Source organism: Oncorhynchus keta, chromosome 19 (genome assembly GCF_023373465.1).
Source record: "Oncorhynchus keta strain PuntledgeMale-10-30-2019 chromosome 19, Oket_V2, whole genome shotgun sequence".
Taxonomy (NCBI): Eukaryota; Metazoa; Chordata; class Actinopteri; order Salmoniformes; family Salmonidae; genus Oncorhynchus; species Oncorhynchus keta.
In genome coordinates this window covers 32,880,590-32,898,233 of record NC_068439.1, presented here as the reverse complement: position 1 = coordinate 32,898,233, position 17,644 = coordinate 32,880,590, and the positions used below count along the sequence as shown (strand labels likewise).

The 17,644-nt window shown below is 42.5% G+C and overlaps 1 protein-coding gene across 1 annotated transcript in view; it reads left to right on the top strand.

Moving 5' to 3' along the window:
- Positions 1–17,644, top strand: part of LOC118398080 (thrombospondin-3b) — a 33,090-nt gene that overhangs the window by 12,246 nt on the left and 3,200 nt on the right. The window contains exons 5-22 of the mRNA XM_035793082.2: positions 2,134–2,160; positions 2,305–2,387; positions 5,821–5,872; positions 6,521–6,669; positions 6,933–7,073; positions 7,377–7,451; positions 7,610–7,762; positions 8,430–8,540; positions 8,749–8,856; positions 9,407–9,566; positions 9,972–10,090; positions 10,178–10,230; positions 10,468–10,661; positions 13,084–13,262; positions 13,353–13,401; positions 13,580–13,776; positions 14,001–14,173; positions 17,470–17,609. Of these exons, the coding sequence (XP_035648975.1) occupies positions 2,134–2,160; positions 2,305–2,387; positions 5,821–5,872; positions 6,521–6,669; positions 6,933–7,073; positions 7,377–7,451; positions 7,610–7,762; positions 8,430–8,540; positions 8,749–8,856; positions 9,407–9,566; positions 9,972–10,090; positions 10,178–10,230; positions 10,468–10,661; positions 13,084–13,262; positions 13,353–13,401; positions 13,580–13,776; positions 14,001–14,173; positions 17,470–17,609 (2,163 nt within the window). The remainder of the gene's footprint in view (positions 1–2,133; positions 2,161–2,304; positions 2,388–5,820; positions 5,873–6,520; positions 6,670–6,932; positions 7,074–7,376; positions 7,452–7,609; positions 7,763–8,429; positions 8,541–8,748; positions 8,857–9,406; positions 9,567–9,971; positions 10,091–10,177; positions 10,231–10,467; positions 10,662–13,083; positions 13,263–13,352; positions 13,402–13,579; positions 13,777–14,000; positions 14,174–17,469; positions 17,610–17,644) is intronic.

Below are 17,644 nucleotides of genomic sequence, written 5' to 3'. Positions count from 1 at the left end.
CGTCTGAGACCTGTTGGATAGGAGGGAGAGGGCTAGTGCCATTCCCCCCAGACATGTCTGGGAACTTGCAGGTGCCTTGGTGGAAGAGTGGGGTAACTCACAGCAAGAACTGGCAAATCTGGTGCAGTCCATGTGGAGGAGATGCACTGCAGTACTTAATGCAGCTGTTGGCCCCATCAGATACTGACTGTTACTTTTGATTTTGACCCCCCCCCTTTTTTCAGGGACACATTATTTAATTCCTGTTAGTCACATGTCTGTGGAACTTGTTCAGTTTGTCTCAGTTGTTGAATGTTGTTATGTCCATACAAATATTTACACACTTTAAGTTTACTGAAAATAAATGCACTTGACAGTGAGAGGGATGTTTCTTTTTTTGCTGAGGTTATTATCTCTTGTGAATGATGACCATCATAAGGCAAGAAAGAAGACATACCTTTTTTTGTGACTTTTTAGTCGCACAACTCATGTAGCCTAGCCCATAGGCCTATATGTTTCGGTAAGGTTTGTATCACAACTAAAGTGGCCAAATAACTTCTTAAAATTAAGCACATTAATCCACTTTGCAACAGGCGTAGAGCCTAACTGGCATACATACGCAGTGCGTGAGTTTGAAGTTTTGGGAAGATAATTTTCACCATAAAAATGCACCCAAACAAAAGAGCGAGGAATACCTTGAAAATATATACACACGCACCCACGGAACGAGACCCGTAATCATCTGCGCAATCCACAAGGGCACGAAAGCCCAAAACACACAGCACAGGTACTCACACGCACCAACGAACATTATAATAATAATCGACAGCCCAATGGAAACCATTGGGCACACTTATACAGTTGAAGTCGGAACTTTACATACACTGTAGCCAAATACATTTAAACTCAGTTTTTCACAATTCCTGACATTTAATCCTAATAAAAATTCCCTGTCTTAGGTCAGTTAGGATCACCACTTTATTTTAAGAATGTGAAATGTCAGAATAATAGTAGAGAGAATGATTTATTTCAGCTTTTATTTCTTTCATCACATTCCCAGTGGGTCAGAAGTTTACATACACTCAATTAGTATTTGGTAGCGTTGCTGGGTCAAACGTTCAGGTAGACTTCCACCACCTTCCCACAATAGAGCTGGTGTAACTGAGTCAGGTTTGTAGGTCTCCTTGCTCGCACATGCTTTTTCAGTTCTGCCCACACATTTTCTATGGGATTGAGGTTTTGTGATGGCCACTCCAATACCTTGACTTTGTTGTCCTTAAGCCATTTTGCCAAACTTTGGAAGTATGCTTGAGGTCATTGTCCATTTGGAAGACCCATTTGCGACCAAGCTTTAACGTCCTGACTGACATCTTGAGATGTTGCTTCAATATATCTACATAATTGTCCTTCCTCATGATGCCATCTATTTTGTGAAGTGCACCAGTCTCTCCTGCATCAAAGCACCCCCACAACATGATACTGCCACCCCCATCTTCACAAGGTCCTTTCTGGGATTGATTTGCACTTTTCGCACCAAAGTAACTCAGTATTAGGAGGTTGTTCCTAATGTTTGGTAAACCCCCGTGTATAATGTTATATTCACTTTAGTCATAGAAACTCAGACCTAGGAGTAACATCACTAGATCTGTGATTAATGACATTGTCTTGGTAACAAAAAAAATACATTTTGTGTCTGGGGGTTTACGCTACGGCAACTTGCAGATAAGACAGTGATGTAGGAAAGCCAGATGTTCCAACTCTGCCTTTTCCTCTGTGCCAAACTGACATTTATTATGTACAGACATGTAAGCCAGAATATTGGTACATTGTGGGAGGAAACCTGTCTGTCTATAGAGAGTGTTCACTTTGATATCTGCTGATATATATTTCCATCCACTTGTTCCTCCTACCCATATGTCACATTAGGTATTTGGTCAGCAGAAGCTAATCTCAGTAATGTATTCTTATCACTTTATCCCCCTCTAGTGGTGAGCCCACGTAACTAACATATAATTGTCGTGTTGGTTGTCCTTTTTCCATCTCTGTTTACATGTACTAGTTCATGTCTGTGAAAGACATTGTTAGGAATAGTATATTAAAATGAGTAGTGTGTTGTGATTGAAATGATTAAAGTGGACTTTCTTGTCTCCATAGTTAGCGCCGATGTCAATGCCATTCTGGGTGAGTATCAATCAGAAACACTGGTTTATCAACCTCCCCCTACCCAAATGCTACCTACCAATTATAGTTACCGGTATAATGCTATCATTTACTTTAATGGTTTCCCTGTGCTTATGTTCTAATGCTTGGACATCACTGTGTCAGGTGACCACACCAAGGCTTTGATTGGCCAGCTGATCATCTTCAACCAGATTCTTGGTGAACTCCGAGAGGACATCAGGGAACAGGTAAGAGATGGAGAGAGAATGAGAGGGGGAAGAGGCCCAGGGGGAATGAAAGAGAGAGAGGGGAGAAGGCGGGGGGGGGTGACAGGATAAGAGGCACAGGGACTGAGGGTGAGAGGGGACTAAAAGAGAGATGAAAGAGAGAGGAAACAAGCAGAAATGTACAGGTTCATCAATTGTGTGCTCACATAAACAAGAACGTAACTGTTTGAGAGATGGCAGTGTTCTATAGCACGGGTTTTCAAGCTTTTCTTTCCCAGGGACGACCTCCCAGGAAAACCAAACAGGGACCCCCATTATATGTCATGTCTCATCATCAGGCAAGGAGCAGTTATCATATTTTAAAATGAATAGATTTGCTAGATAGTTTTTCATTATTTTGACCTCCACAGCCACATTATAGCCTATTATGTTCGAGGATGCCTTTTCAAAGCCTATGTCAGATACTCCAGTGAGTGTAACCGGCTCCAATGAGTGTAATTTACTCAATATTAGGAGTTGAGAAATAAAGTTGACATCATTAGAAAGAAGATATTTTCCCCTTTTCTACTGTGGGTATAGAATTCAAACTTAGTTCATTGTATTGTTACTAGCGATATTCATTAAATAAACATTACATTTTCCACTTTAAAAATGTGCTGACTCCCTGTACCTCCCCCAGTTGAATACCCTTGTTCTATAGAGCAACTACAGTATACTACTGTTCTATAGAGCAACTACAGTATACTACTGTTCTATAGAGCAACTACAGTATACTACTGTTCTATAGAGCAACTACAGTATACTACTGTTCTATAGAGCAACTACAGTATACTACTGTTCTATAGAGCAACTACAGTATACTACTGTTCTATAGAGCAACTACAGTATACTACTGTTCTATAGAGCAACTACAGTATACCACTGTTCTATAGAGCAACTACAGTATACTACTGTTCTATAGAGCAACTACAGTATACTACTGTTCTATAGAGCAACTACAGTATACTACTGTTCTATAGAGCAACTACAGTATACTACTGTTCTATAGAGCAACTACAGTATACCACTGTTCTATAGAGCAACTACGGTATACCACTGTTCTATAGAGCAACTACAGTATACTACTGTTCTATCGAGCAACTACGGTATACTACTGTTCTATAGAGCAACTACAGTATACCCCTGTTCTATAGAGCAACTACAGTATACTACTGTTCTATAGAGCAACTACAGTATACTACTGTTCTATAGAGCAACTACAGTATACCCCTGTTCTATAGAGCAACTACAGTATACTACTGTTCTATAGAGCAACTACAGTATACTACTGTTCTATAGAGCAACTACAGTATACTACTGTTCTATAGAGCAACTACAGTATACCCCTGTTCTATAGAGCAACTACAGTATACCACTGTTCTATAGAGCAACTACAGTATACTACTGTTCTATAGAGCAACTACAGTATACCCCTGTTCTATAGAGCAACTACAGTATACCCCTGTTCTATAGAGCAACTACAGTATACTACTGTTCTATAGAGCAACTACAGTATACCCCTGTTCTATAGAGCAACTACAGTATATCCCTGTTCTATAGAGCAACTACAGTATACCCCTGTTCTATAGAGCAACTACAGTATACCACTGTTCTATAGAGCAACTACGGTATACCACTGTTCTATAGAGCAACTACAGTATACCCCTGTTCTATAGAGCAACTACAGTATACCACTGTTCTATAGAGCAACTACATATACTACTGTTCTTTAGAGCAACTACAGTGTACTACTGTTCTATAGAGCAACTACAGTATACCCCTGTTCTATAGAGCAACTACAGTATACCCCTGTTCTATAGAGCAACTACAGTATACCACTGTTCTATAGAGCAACTACAGTATACTACTGTTCTATAGAGCAACTACAGTATACTACTGTTCTATAGAGCAACTACAGTATACTACTGTTCTATAGAGCAACTACAGTATACTACTGTTCTATAGAGCAACTACAGTATACTACTGTTCTATAGAGCAACTACATTACACCCCTGTTCTATAGAGCAACTACAGTATACCCCTGTTCTATAGAGCAACTACAGTATACTACTGTTCTATAGAGCAACTACATTATACCCCTGTTCTATAGAGCAACTACATTATACCCCTGTTCTATAGAGCAACTACATTATACCCCTGTTCTATAGAGCAACTACAGTATACCCCTGTTCTATAGAGCAACTACATTATACCCCTGTTCTATAGAGCAACTACAGTATACTACTGTTCTATAGAGCAACTACATTACACCCCTGTTCTATAGAGCAACTACAGTATACTACATTTAGAGTTGAATACCGTAATTTCCGGACTATAAGCCGCTACTTTATTCCCACGCTTTGAACCTCGCGGTTTATACAATGACGCTGCTAATTTATGGATTTTTCCCGCTTTCACAAGATTCATGCCGCCAAAAAACTGAGCACCGTCACATAATGTGGCGTAAATTGAGCGCGCTCAAACTTCCCATCATTCTGATTACGGTAGTAATTTTGTCACCCTCATCATGGCAAAGACACGGAGAAAAGCATATGATGCAGCTTTCAAGTTGAAGGCGATCGATCTGGCTGTTGGAAAAGGAAATAGAGCTGCTGCACGGGAGCTTGGCCTTAATGAGTCGATTATAAGACTTTGTAAACAGCAGCGTGAGGAACTGACTCAGTGCAGAAAGACAAAAGCTTTCAGAGGGAAGAAAAGCAGATGGCCCAAAGTATTTGCAGCCACTCGACATCAGTGTAAATCGTGCATTTAAGGTGGCGCTCCGTGTTCAGTGGGAGGCTTGGATGACAAGTGGGAGAAATCCTTCACTAAAACGGGCCGCATGTGAAGAGCAACTTATGGTCAAGTCTGCCAGTGGGTCCTGACAGTGTGGAGCATTGTCAAAAAATCCACTATCATCAACGGGTTTGGAAAGGCTGGACTGCTGCGTGTTGAAGAGGGCAGCATGAGCTCAGCGGGGTATTTGCCTCCGGATGAAAGTGACGAGAGCGACAATGAAAACGATCCAACATCGGATGAAGCAATTCTGAGGCTATTCAACTCCGACACCGAAGGTGATGACTTCAGTGGTTTCAGTGCACAGGAGGAGGAAGATAGTGACCAATGACTTTCTTGGTAGGCTACTGTTTTAATTTTTGTTACAAGCCGTGTTTCGTTAAAGCCTATTTATTTTTGTTACAAGCCGTGTTTCGTTTAAAGGCTGTGTAAAGTTCATTTGTTTCAATGTACCGGTAGGCACCTGTGGCTTATAGACATGTGCGGCTTATTTATCTACAAAATACATATTTTTTAATAATTCAGTGGGTGCGGTTTATATTCAGGTGCGCTTAATAGTCCAGCAATTACGGTACATTAAACAGTTCTGGTGACTGCTGTATGTTTGTTGCCTTCACAGGTAAAGGAGATGTCTCTGATTAGGAACACTATCCTGGAGTGCCAAGTGTGTGGTGAGTACATGAAGAGCAGTACCATACCATCAGGCTGGGCCTCCGTGTATAAAACAGAGGGGATTCATATAAAGAAAAGATAAACCAGATGAGATGAGAAGCACAGGAAATCAGAGCGAGAGAGAGATTGAATATATATGAAGTACTTTAGCTGTCTTTGATTGATCTTCCTTGGCGCAATGGAACCAATTGAAAAATTGCTCCTTTCAATTTAGCAAAAAAGAGTTCCCCGCCACTGTTTCGGTAAAAAGCTGAGGAAAGGGGCTGGAGAAATGTAGCCACTCTCAAATTCATAGAAAGAGCTATTGATGCAAGGACTGACCATCCATGATACCAAAAATTATAGTTTTGAGGCTATACAGTGTGTGTTTACATTTAATTTCTTTACAAACATTGGAGTAAAACAAGCTTATATTTTGGGCTCTGATGGGATGTGACAGTTGAACTGAGCTCATTAAGCATTTATAAGTTATATTCTTCAAGAATCAATGGATACATATAATTCGTTTCTAAGTAGCAACTGCAGATTGCCCGTTTAAGTGCAAACCCTGCCCATATGGCACTCTGTGCAAGCTCAAAGGCATGCTAAAAGATTTCAAATCCTATTTTGAACCCAGCTCTGGTATGCTCTATATCTTTGTTAACCAGGCTTCCATGAGACCCACTCTCGCTGCGAGCCCAACCCCTGCTATAAGGGCTTGGCCTGTACAGAGACCAGGGAGTACCCAGGGTACCGTTGTGGTGCCTGCCCAGACGGCATGACGGGGAATGGCACCCACTGCCAGGACATTGACGAGGTATTCTAAGGGTCTTATTTATATTTCTTTAACACCACAAGATGATAGCACGATATGCTCCCATCATTTCTTAAACATTCTTGGTTGAGTTTCCCAAAAGCTTTGCAGCTAAGGTGGAACAATATTTCCCCAGATGACCCAGCTGCAGAGTAACAATTAGAAAGTTGATGTTTGGCGACCAATCGCTTTGAGGTGTGACAAAAACACAAAACACTGATATGTGTATTGTTACTTTCTGTCTCTCTCTCTCTATGTCTACTAAGTGTGCTCTAGCCCGGCCCTGTTTCTCGCCCGAGGGTTGCGTAAACACGGCAAAGGGCTTCACCTGTGAACCATGTCCCGTGGGCTTCTCCGGACCCATCCTTAGCGGGCTTGGGGTGGAGTTTGCCAAGAGCCACAAGCAGGTCTGACCAACATTAGACCCCCTGACACACACACACTTTGTTTTCGTGAAACATCAGGACTTTTTGGAGTGTAAAAATGTTTGACCATTAAAAATCCTATTTTCCCTAACCCTACACACATACATTAACATTGTGCACACACACATACACAGCGGGCACACACCACCACCACTATTGACACCTCTTCTCACCCACTGTATACATAGATGTGCACTGTGTCAAAGTGATTGCCACTATGGCCATCATAATAGGTGGTCTGATATGTTTTGTCCTTAAATTGAGGTGTTCTGTCTGTCTATGTAGAAGTGCAGAGATGTGGATGAGTGTGCTGTCCCCTACAAGGCCTGTGTGCCGAACTCTGTCTGCATCAACACAGAGGTCAGTAGTGGAAAGGGAGTCAGAGGTTGCGAGGTGAAATATTTGTATCACTTAAAAGAAATACATTATTCCCTTTCTGTGTCTTTCTCTCTGTCTCCCTCCTCGCTACCCTTCTGTCTTGCCCCAACTCCCTCCTCCATCTCGCCCTCCCACCAAAGGGCTCGTTCAGGTGTGGTCCGTGTAAGGAGAGCTTCGTAGGCAACCAGACGGTGGGCTGTTTCCTGCGGAGGTCCTGCGCCACGCTGGGCTTCAACCCCTGTGACGTCAATGCCCACTGTGTCATAAAGGGTGCTGCCAGGGTCTCCTGCGAGGTAAGACACGCATAGCACATCTCAATAGGCTAAAGACGCTTTTAAAAGGAAGTTGTTAAAGGGATAGTTCACCCAAATTACAAAATGACAAATTGGTTTCAAATTAAGTTTCCCTGGCATTGTTTTCACATGCTAATGTTTTAGCATTTGTGGCACAAATCCCATTCATGTCATGGGACCGATATTATAATTTTTCGTGCATCGTGTCCAAATCCTCCAAAAGTATCTAAAATTGATTGTGAACCTCAACAACGTCCCTTATAGTTTATTTGAACATGATGTGCGAAAAATGCTAATATCGGTCCCATGACTTGAGTAGGATTTGTGCCAGAAACGCTAAAATATTGAATGTGGAAACTAAACTAAACCAACGCATGGATTTCTGTCATACCTTGTCCCTATACTGCTTACGGGGTAAGGAAACCAATATGTAATTTTGTAATTTGGGTGAACTATCCCTTCAATGTCTTTTTAGCAACAAGAAAAAGATAACAACCAAAATATGACATTTTCCCTAAAATGTGTTGCCATGGAAAAGAGGTCTTTATTTGGTTGTAACAGAGACCAGTTGGTTGTAATCTGGTTATACAGTATGACATCATTAAGAAATCCTGTTCCAATGTTTTACCACTTGGTATATTCTCTCTGAATATCTCTTCCCTTACAGTGTAATGTGGGCTGGGCAGGTAATGGGCATACATGTGGCCCAGACACAGACATTGATGGCTACCCCGACCAACCTCTCCCCTGCATAGACAATGACTATCACTGCCGAGCCGTAAGCTTGTTACACACACACACACACACACACACACACACACACACACACACACACACACACACACACACACACACACACACACACACACACACACACACACACACACACACACACACACACACACACACACACACACACACACACACAGAACACTAACAAAATGTCTTACTTACCACAATCATCATGTGTTGTGTTCCCTATGCAGGACAACTGTGTGAACACACCCAACTCTGGCCAGGAGGATGCAGACGGAGACGGTATAGGTGACCAGTGTGATGAAGATGCGGACGGAGACGGCATCAAGAACGTGGAGGTCAGTCTAGCCTTGTATCCAAGACAGTACATTATGAAGACAGGCTAAAACTGTTCCTCCAACAGAAATCCCCGATCACACTTGTAGTCGATGTCATGGTGACGTTGCCTAGCTAAGCGCACGCGTAGAAACGTGTCATCAGGTCTAACGGTCGTCCCATGCCAAACTGTGCATGTGCACGTCGTCAAATCAATGGTACTCCTTCAATATAAAGTTGTTTTTGACAGAAAATGTGTCAGTTAGCCAGTTTCATGAGGTTGAAGTCATAAGATGTTCAAACTACTTGAGACATTGGCTCGAATCAAGGTTGTGCCTTTACATTTTCAGAAAATGAACAAGTAAGGAAGAATTTTTCACTTCTCTCTTTGACTCTTTAAACAATGGTCTGGTCTGTTTCGCAACTGTTCCCGGAAATCTTGCGATGGTTGCGCCTCTGGGTTTAGAAATTCCGTGTTTGTATTTTGTCAGTGGGAGATCATGTTCAGTAGGCAAAATGGAATCTCCCTGTTTCCACTTCACACCATTTAGTTTTTCCTCTTCGTTTTTCTAGGACAACTGCCGTCTGGTCCCAAACAAGGATCAACAGAACTCGGACACAGACTCGTATGGGGACACGTGTGACAACTGCCCCAACGTTCCCAACGGAAGCCAGAAGGACACAGATGGAAACGGGGCTGGGGATACCTGTGACAATGACATTGATGGGGATGGTAGGCTATGGATCGCTTAGGACAGGGCTATTCAATTACTGTCCCACAAGGACCAAAGTACTGCTGGGTTTTTTCCCCACCTGGTAGTTAATTGATTGGTTGATATTATTGATTATGTTCCTTGTCTGATTTAGTTCATGAATAGAGAGAGAGAATGGAAGTGTTTGTTTCGCAAGTGTTCCCGGAAGTGTTTTGGCCGTCCAGGGCCAGTATTCACAAAGAATCTCAGAGTAGGAGTGCTGATATAGGATCACTTTTGCCTGTCAATCATAATAAATAAGAGTACATGAACAGGGAAGACTTAATCCTAGATCATCACCACTCTACTCTGAGACCCTTTGTGTGAATACCGGCCCAAAACCATAAATGAATCGCTCATCTTCCTCCTCCTTGTCCTTTCGCCAGGTATCCCAAACGTGCTGGACAACTGTCCCAAGGTGCCCAATCCTATGCAGACTGACCGTGATGGGGATCGAGTGGGGGACGCTTGTGACAGCTGCCCGGAAGTCAACGACCCCATGCAGGTCAGAGGTCAAGAATAACATTCTAGAGAGTTGAAATAAAACTATAGTTTACTGAGGAAATCTTTGAAACCTATTTTCTCCGTTCAGTCTGATACAGACAACGACCTGGTGGGAGATGTGTGTGACACCAACCAGGACATGTGAGTGCTCTTACTAGTTTTCTGGTTTAGGGGACTTCAGCAAAACATAAAGAAGCTATTTTGGAGCTGTTATCTGGTTATATAACCAGATGACAACCAGGCTGAACAAGGTAAAGCTGTCTTTTTCTTGTCACTAACAAGATGTGTAAAAAACATAATTTTACAATAAGTATACAACCTGTCCATGATCTCAGGTTGTATACTTGAGCCTTATTCTAATGTCCCAATCTTGTCCAGGGATGGGGACGGCCACCAGGATTCAAGGGACAACTGTCCAGACGTCCCTAACAGCTCCCAGCTGGACTCAGACAATGACGGCATCGGCAACGAATGCGACGATGACGACGACAACGATGGCATTCCAGATGCGAGACCTCCCGGGCCGGATAACTGTCGTCTCATCCCTAACCCCAGCCAGACAGACACTAATGGTATGGGAGGAGTTCCAGGGAAAGAAATTCTTTGAAGCGCAGAGTTTTAACCCTTTGACACCTATGAACACGTGTGTGATCATGCTACAGTGGTCCCTGCAGCGTACGCTCAAACCGGTGTGATTAGAACACTTATTTAGAAGGTTACAGTTATGATTGACGCAACAGTCCGTGTTTGAGCTGGCCACATTAGTTGTAGTGTTAACTGAGGAAAGAGTGACCTAATACAAGCAGTGATATTTAGCTAACTCTCGGATGACAGAAACCATAATATGAATAAGGCTAATAGCATTTACTATTTACAATTCATCACATCGCTGGTGACCTCACCAGTGATCTAAATAATTGAGTAAAACCCTTTCTAAAAATCTAATAAAAGTCATCCGTGGTCTAACAGACGTTTACGTGAATGCATTGTATGAGGTCAGCAAAGATGGCGCCACACATACAGTTGAAGTCAGAAGTTTACATACACTAAGGTTGGAGTTATTAAAACTCAACTTTTTCAACCACTCCACAAATTTCTAGTTAACAACCTATAGGGTGTAGGGCCTGATCAGAGCCTGGAGGTACTGAGGTGCCGTTCCCCTCACAGCTCCGTAGGCAAGCACCATGGTCTTGTAGCGGATGCGAGCTTCAACTGGAAGCCAGTGGAGAGAGCGGAGGAGCGGGGTGACGTGAGAGAACTTGGGAAGTTGACTGTGCCTTTAAACAGCTTGGAAAATTCCAGAAAAGGATTTTATGGCTTTAGAAGCTTCTGATGGGCTAATGTCCTCTGGTCTGATGAAACAAAAATAGAACTGTTTGGCCATAATGACCATTGTTATGTTTGGAGGAAAAAGGGGGAGGCTTGCAAGCCGAAGAACACCATCCCAACCATGAAGCACAGGGGTGGCTGTATCATGTTGTGGGGGTGCTTTGCTGCAGGAGAGGCTGGTGCACTTCACAAAATAGATGGCATCATGAGGAAAGAAAATGATGTAGATATATTGAAGCAACATCTCAAGACATCAGTCAGGAAGTTAAAGCTTGGTCACAAATGGTTCTTCCAAATGGACAATGACCCCAAGCATATTTCCAAAGTTGTGGCAAAATGGCTTAAGGACAACGAAGTCAAGGTATTGGAGTGGCCACCACAAAGCCCTGACCTCAATCCCATTGACACATTGTGGGCAGAACTGAAAAAGCGTGTGCGAGCAAGGAGGCCTACAAACCTGACTCACTTACACCAACTCTGTCAGGAGGAATGGGCCAAAATTCACCCAACTTATTGTGGGGAGCTTGTGGAAGGCTACCCAAAAAGTTTGACCCAAGTTAAACAATTTAAAGGCAATGCTACCAAATACTAATTGAGTGTATGCAAACTTCTGACCCACTGGGAATGTGATGAAAGAAATAAAAGCTGAAATGAATAATTCTCTCTACTATTATTCTGACATGTCACATTCTTAAAATAAAGTGGTGATCCTAACTGATGAATACAGGGAATTTTTACTAGGATTAAATGTCAGGAATTGTGAAAAACGTATTTGGCTAAGGTGTATGTAAACTTCCGACTTCAACTGTAGCTGGCAAATAGCTTAGCATTAGCTCATCATAATAATTACATCCCTCAAAAAAGTATTTTACACACTTCATATGTGTCCATTATAATCTATGCAAGAATCGGAATGCATGATTTGTCACCAGTACTTGAAAACGTGAATAAAACAGTTAATACATTATGCTCCATACATACGGTGTTCTACATTAGAACCGACAACACGATATACAGAAACTATAATGATAGCGTAACAAGGCATTTACTTTGATAGGAATGTACACATGTCAAAGGTATTATTAGTAGTGAACGAAGCTGGAAAATGTGCCAGGGAGGAAAAAGTTTGTGCTTGGGCTTTCATTGAAGAGAGAAGTATGTCCTGCTCAGTAAAGCCTCAAACGTAAATTGTCCGCAACAGTTAAATGGACTACTTATATGTGAATTGACTAGTTGAAACATAGCCTATAGATAATTAGCAGGCAGCGTGGCTTGGTTTGAATCACATTTTGGAACAGTGAGTAAGTATATTCTGACATTGCGTGCATAAAGAGACTCACACTGGGGCGACTGTTCGAGATAGTTGAAACTCACACGTGAGAAGGTGACCAGGATTTAAAAGCCCAATCTGTAACTTTTCAGACACACACAGAGGGGTAGCACTTTTTACTGGAAATTAAAGTTAGATTAGAATTTCGTATTCTGTTTTAAATGGTCTGGCATTTTATTGGACTGCTGGCAAACTACCACAGGCCACCTATGTTTGTCCTAACCTATACTGTATGTCATACTACAGTAACCTATTTCCGCTATACTCCCCACCTCATCTGTGTTCTCTGAGTGGTGTATGTTTGTGTATTTTTTGTGTCCCCCTTATCCAATCAGGAAATGGCATTGGTGACATGTGCGAGAATGACTTTGACAACGACTCTGTGATAGACTTGATTGACGTGTGTCCAGAAAGCGCTGAAGTCACAATGACTGACTTCAGAAACTATCAGACGGTCATCCTGGACCCGGAGGGCGATGCCCAAATCGAACCCAAGTGGATTGTGCTCAATCGGGTGACCATTTGGAATATTCCCATGTAGAAAACAAACATTATATTGTATGTACTTCAATTAATTTTGTATTGTTCTGAAATGTATTTTTAGGGTATGGAAATTGTTCAAACCATGAACAGTGACCCTGGTTTGGCCATAGGTACGTCTGTAAACCTCCTTCTGCCACTCTGTGGTGTATCTTTCTGTTTGTCTTCCTCTGACCCCACCCCTCTTTATCCCACTTTCTCTCCTTTTTACGTGAAAATGTCTCAAAAAAAGAGCATGAAAAGTCAAGTATCTCGCTCTCTCTCTCTCGCCCTCAACCCGATCCCCACCAGGCTACACAGCCTTTAACGGGGTAGACTTTGAAGGGACATTCCACATCAACACGGCCACAGACGATGACTACGTGGGCTTCATCTTCGGTTACCAGGACTCGTCCAGCTTCTACGTGGTCATGTGGAAACAGACGGAGCAGACCTACTGGCAGTCGCTGCCTTTTAGGGCCATGGCCCAGCCAGGCCTGCAACTAAAGGTGGGGCACACAGTAAACTGCACCAGTTGACTTTAAAGGGACATTACACTCAAACATCAGAAGTTTGTCAGATGTTTTAGACCTTCAAAATAGTCTTGTGTCAATAGGAGTCCACATCCCACGTCATCCAGTTGGGTAGTTCTAGCTACGTGCCTCAACTCCAAATGTAGTAGATATTAGATTACCCCAGCCACACACTTGACTTTACTTGCTTCTCTCTACAGGCAGTGAAGTCACGTACGGGTCCAGGCGAGTACCTCCGGAACGCCCTGTGGCACACGGGCGACACCCCGGGCGAGGTCACCCTGCTGTGGAAGGACCCCCGGAATGTGGGCTGGAGGGACAAGACATCTTACCGCTGGCACCTCAGCCACCGCCCACAGATGGGCTACATCAAGTGAGCAAAAAGTCAAAGGGCATTACAGCCACAAATGCTCTACTCCTAGTTGTATTCTTCTGCCAATGTATTATTTGTATTTAACCTTTATTTTAACAGGGAAAACATTTTGAGATCTAGAGACCTATAAATATACACATTTGACACAACCCAAAAAGTATATATACTGAACAAAAACATAAATGCAACATGCAACAATTTCAAAGAAGTCAGTCAATTGAAATAAATTCATTAGGCCCTAATCTATGGATTTCACATGACTGGGCAGGAGTGCAGCCAGGCCTACCCACTGGGTAGCCAGGCCCAGTCCATCAGAATGAGTTTTCCCCCCACAAAAGGGCTTTATTACAGACAGAAATACTCCCCCCTTCCCCCCAGCAGACCTCATCTGAGAGAGAGCTCTCAGACGATCCCACAGTTGAAGAAGCCGAATGTGGAGGTCCTGGGCTGGCGTGGTTATGCGAGGTCTGCTGTTGTGAGGCTGGTTGGACGTACTGCCAAATTCTCTAAAATGACATTGGAGGCAGTTTATGGTATAGAAATGAACTATCTATTCTGTCAACAGCTCTGGTGGACATTCCTGCAGTCAGCATAACAATTGCACGCTCCCTTAAAACTTTAAACATCGGTGGCATTGTGTTGTACGACAAAACTGCAAATTTTAAGTGGTATTTTATTGTCTCCAGCACACGGTGCACCTGGGTAATGATCATGCTGTTTAATCAGCTTATTGATATGCCACACATGTCAGATGGATTATCTTGGCAAAGGAGAAATGCTCACTAACAGGGATGTAAAAAAAATTGTGCACAAAATTTGAGAAAAATGTTTTTTTATGCGCATGGAACATTTCTGGGATATTTTATTTCAGCTCATGAAACACGGGACCAACATTTTGCGTTTATATTTTTGTTCAGTGTATATATATATATATATATATATATACAGTGGGGCAAAAAAGTATTTAGTCAGCCACCAATTGTGCAAGTTCTCCCACTTAAAAAGATGAGAGAGGCCTGTAATTTTCATCATAGGTACACTTCAACTATGACAGACAAAATGAGAAAAGAAAATCCAGAAAATAACATTGTAGGATTTTTTATGAATTTATTTGCAAATTATGGTGGAAAATAAGTATTTGTGTATTGTGTGTATTGTTAGTAAAACTCACAGAAGATTAGTAAAGCTGTGCGAACATAATTGCAAAAGGGTTTTCTAATGACTAATTAGCCTTTTAAAATGATCAACTTGGATTAGCTAACACAACGTGCCATTGGAACAGAGGAATGATGGTTGCTGATAATGGGCCTCTGTATGCCTATGTAGATAATCCATTCAAAATCAGCTGTTTCCAGCTACAATAGTCATTGTCTCCCGTTTGATGCGGGAGAAAAAAAACAATTTAATCAATTTTGGAATAATGCTATAACGTAATAAAACGTGGAAAAAGTCAAGGGGTCTGAATACTTTCTGAATGGACTGTATACAGTCATGGCCAAAAGTTTTGAGAATGTCACAAATATTCATTTTCACAAAGTCTGTTGCCTCAGTTTGTATGATGGCAATTTGCATATACTCCAGAATGCTATGAAGAGTGATCAGATAAATTGCAATTACTTGCAAAGTCCCTCTTTGCCATGCAAATGAACCTAATCCCCCAAAAACATTTCCACTGCATTTCAGTCCTGTCACAAAAGGACCAGCTGACATCATGTCAGTGATTCTCTCGTTAACACAGGTGTGGGTGTTGACAAGGACAGGGCTGGAGATCACTTTGTCATGCTGATTGAGTTCAAATAACAGACTGGAAGCTTCAAAAGGAGGATGGTGCTTGGAATCATTGTTCTTCCTCTGTCAACCATGGTTACCTGCAAGGAAACACATGCCGTCATCAGCTTTGAACAAAAAGGGCTTCACAGGCAAGGATATTTGTGCCAGTAAAATTTCACCTAAATCAACCGGATCATCAAGGAATTCAAGGAGAGCAGTTCAATTGTTGTGAAGAAGGCTTCAGGGCGCCCAAGAAAGTCCAGCAAGCGCCAGGACCCTCTCCTAAAGTTGATTCAGTTGCGGGACCGGGGCACCACCAGGTACAGAGTTTGCTCAGGAATGGCAGCAGGCAGGCGTGAGTGCACCTGCACGCAAAGTGAGGTGAAGACTTTTGGAGGATGGCCTGGTGTCAAGAAGGGCAGCAAAGAAGCCACTTCTCTCCAGGAAAAACATCAGGGACAGATTGATATTCTACAAGAGGTACAGGGATTGGACTGCTGAGGACTGGGGTAAAGTCATTTTCTCTGATGAATCCCCTTTCCGATTGTTTGGGGCATCCGGAAAAAGCTTGTCCAGAGAAGACAAGGTGAGCGCTACCATCAGTCCTGTGTCATGTCAACAGTAAAGCATCCTGAGACCATTCATGTGTGGGGTTGCTTCTCAGCCAAGGCTCACTCACAATTTTGCCTAAAAACACAGCCATGAATAAAGAATGGTACCAACATATCCTCCGAGAGCAACTTCTCCCAACCGTCCAGGAACAGTTTGGCGACGAACAATGCCTTTTCCAGCATGATGGAGCACCTTGCCATAAGGCAAAAGTGATAACTAAGTGGCTCGGAGAACAAAACATTGATATTTTGGGTCCATGGCCAGGAAACTCCCCAGACGTGAATCCCATTGAGAACTTGTGGTCAATCCTCAAGAGGCGGATGGACAAACAAAAACCCACAAATTCTTGCAAACTCCAAACATTGATTATGCAAGAATGGGCTGCCATCAGTCAGGATGTGGCCCAGAAGTTAATTGACAGCATGCCAGGGCGGATTGCAGAGGTCTTGAAAAACAAGGGTCAACACTGCAAATATTGACTCTTTGCGTCAACTTCATGTAATTGTCAATAAAAGCCTTCGACGCTTATGAAATGCTTGTAATTATACTTCAGTATTCCATAGTAACATCTGACAAAAAAAAGACACTGAAGCAGCAAACTTTGTGGAAATTAATATTTGTGTCATTCTCAAAACTTTTGGCCACGACTGTATATACATACAGTAGCTCGGTGGAGGCCCTAGGAACATCAAGTTAACCAATCATGTGTAAAAGTTAGGCAACTCAGATATCTGTAATTCAACAGCAAATTTAGAGAAGATGGAAGGTTATTAAGTAGGGCCTTCCTCACTGTTTCCTTGAGCTGTTTACTGTATAGAGATAGATCTATAGCTCTTTATGGCTATACAGTATCTATATATAATTCAGATGATAGAGCGATCTGTACAGCTTTTCATTGTGTATATCTATGCCAGAGTGAGGCTGTATGAAGGCATGACATTGGTGGCAGACTCGGGCGTGCTGGTGGACACCTCAATGAGGGGCGGGAGGCTGGGCGTCTTCTGCTTCTCCCAGGAGCAAATCATCTGGTCCAACCTGGGCTATCGCTGCAACGGTATGTCAACCTTCTTGAATTGGAATTTAACCTCT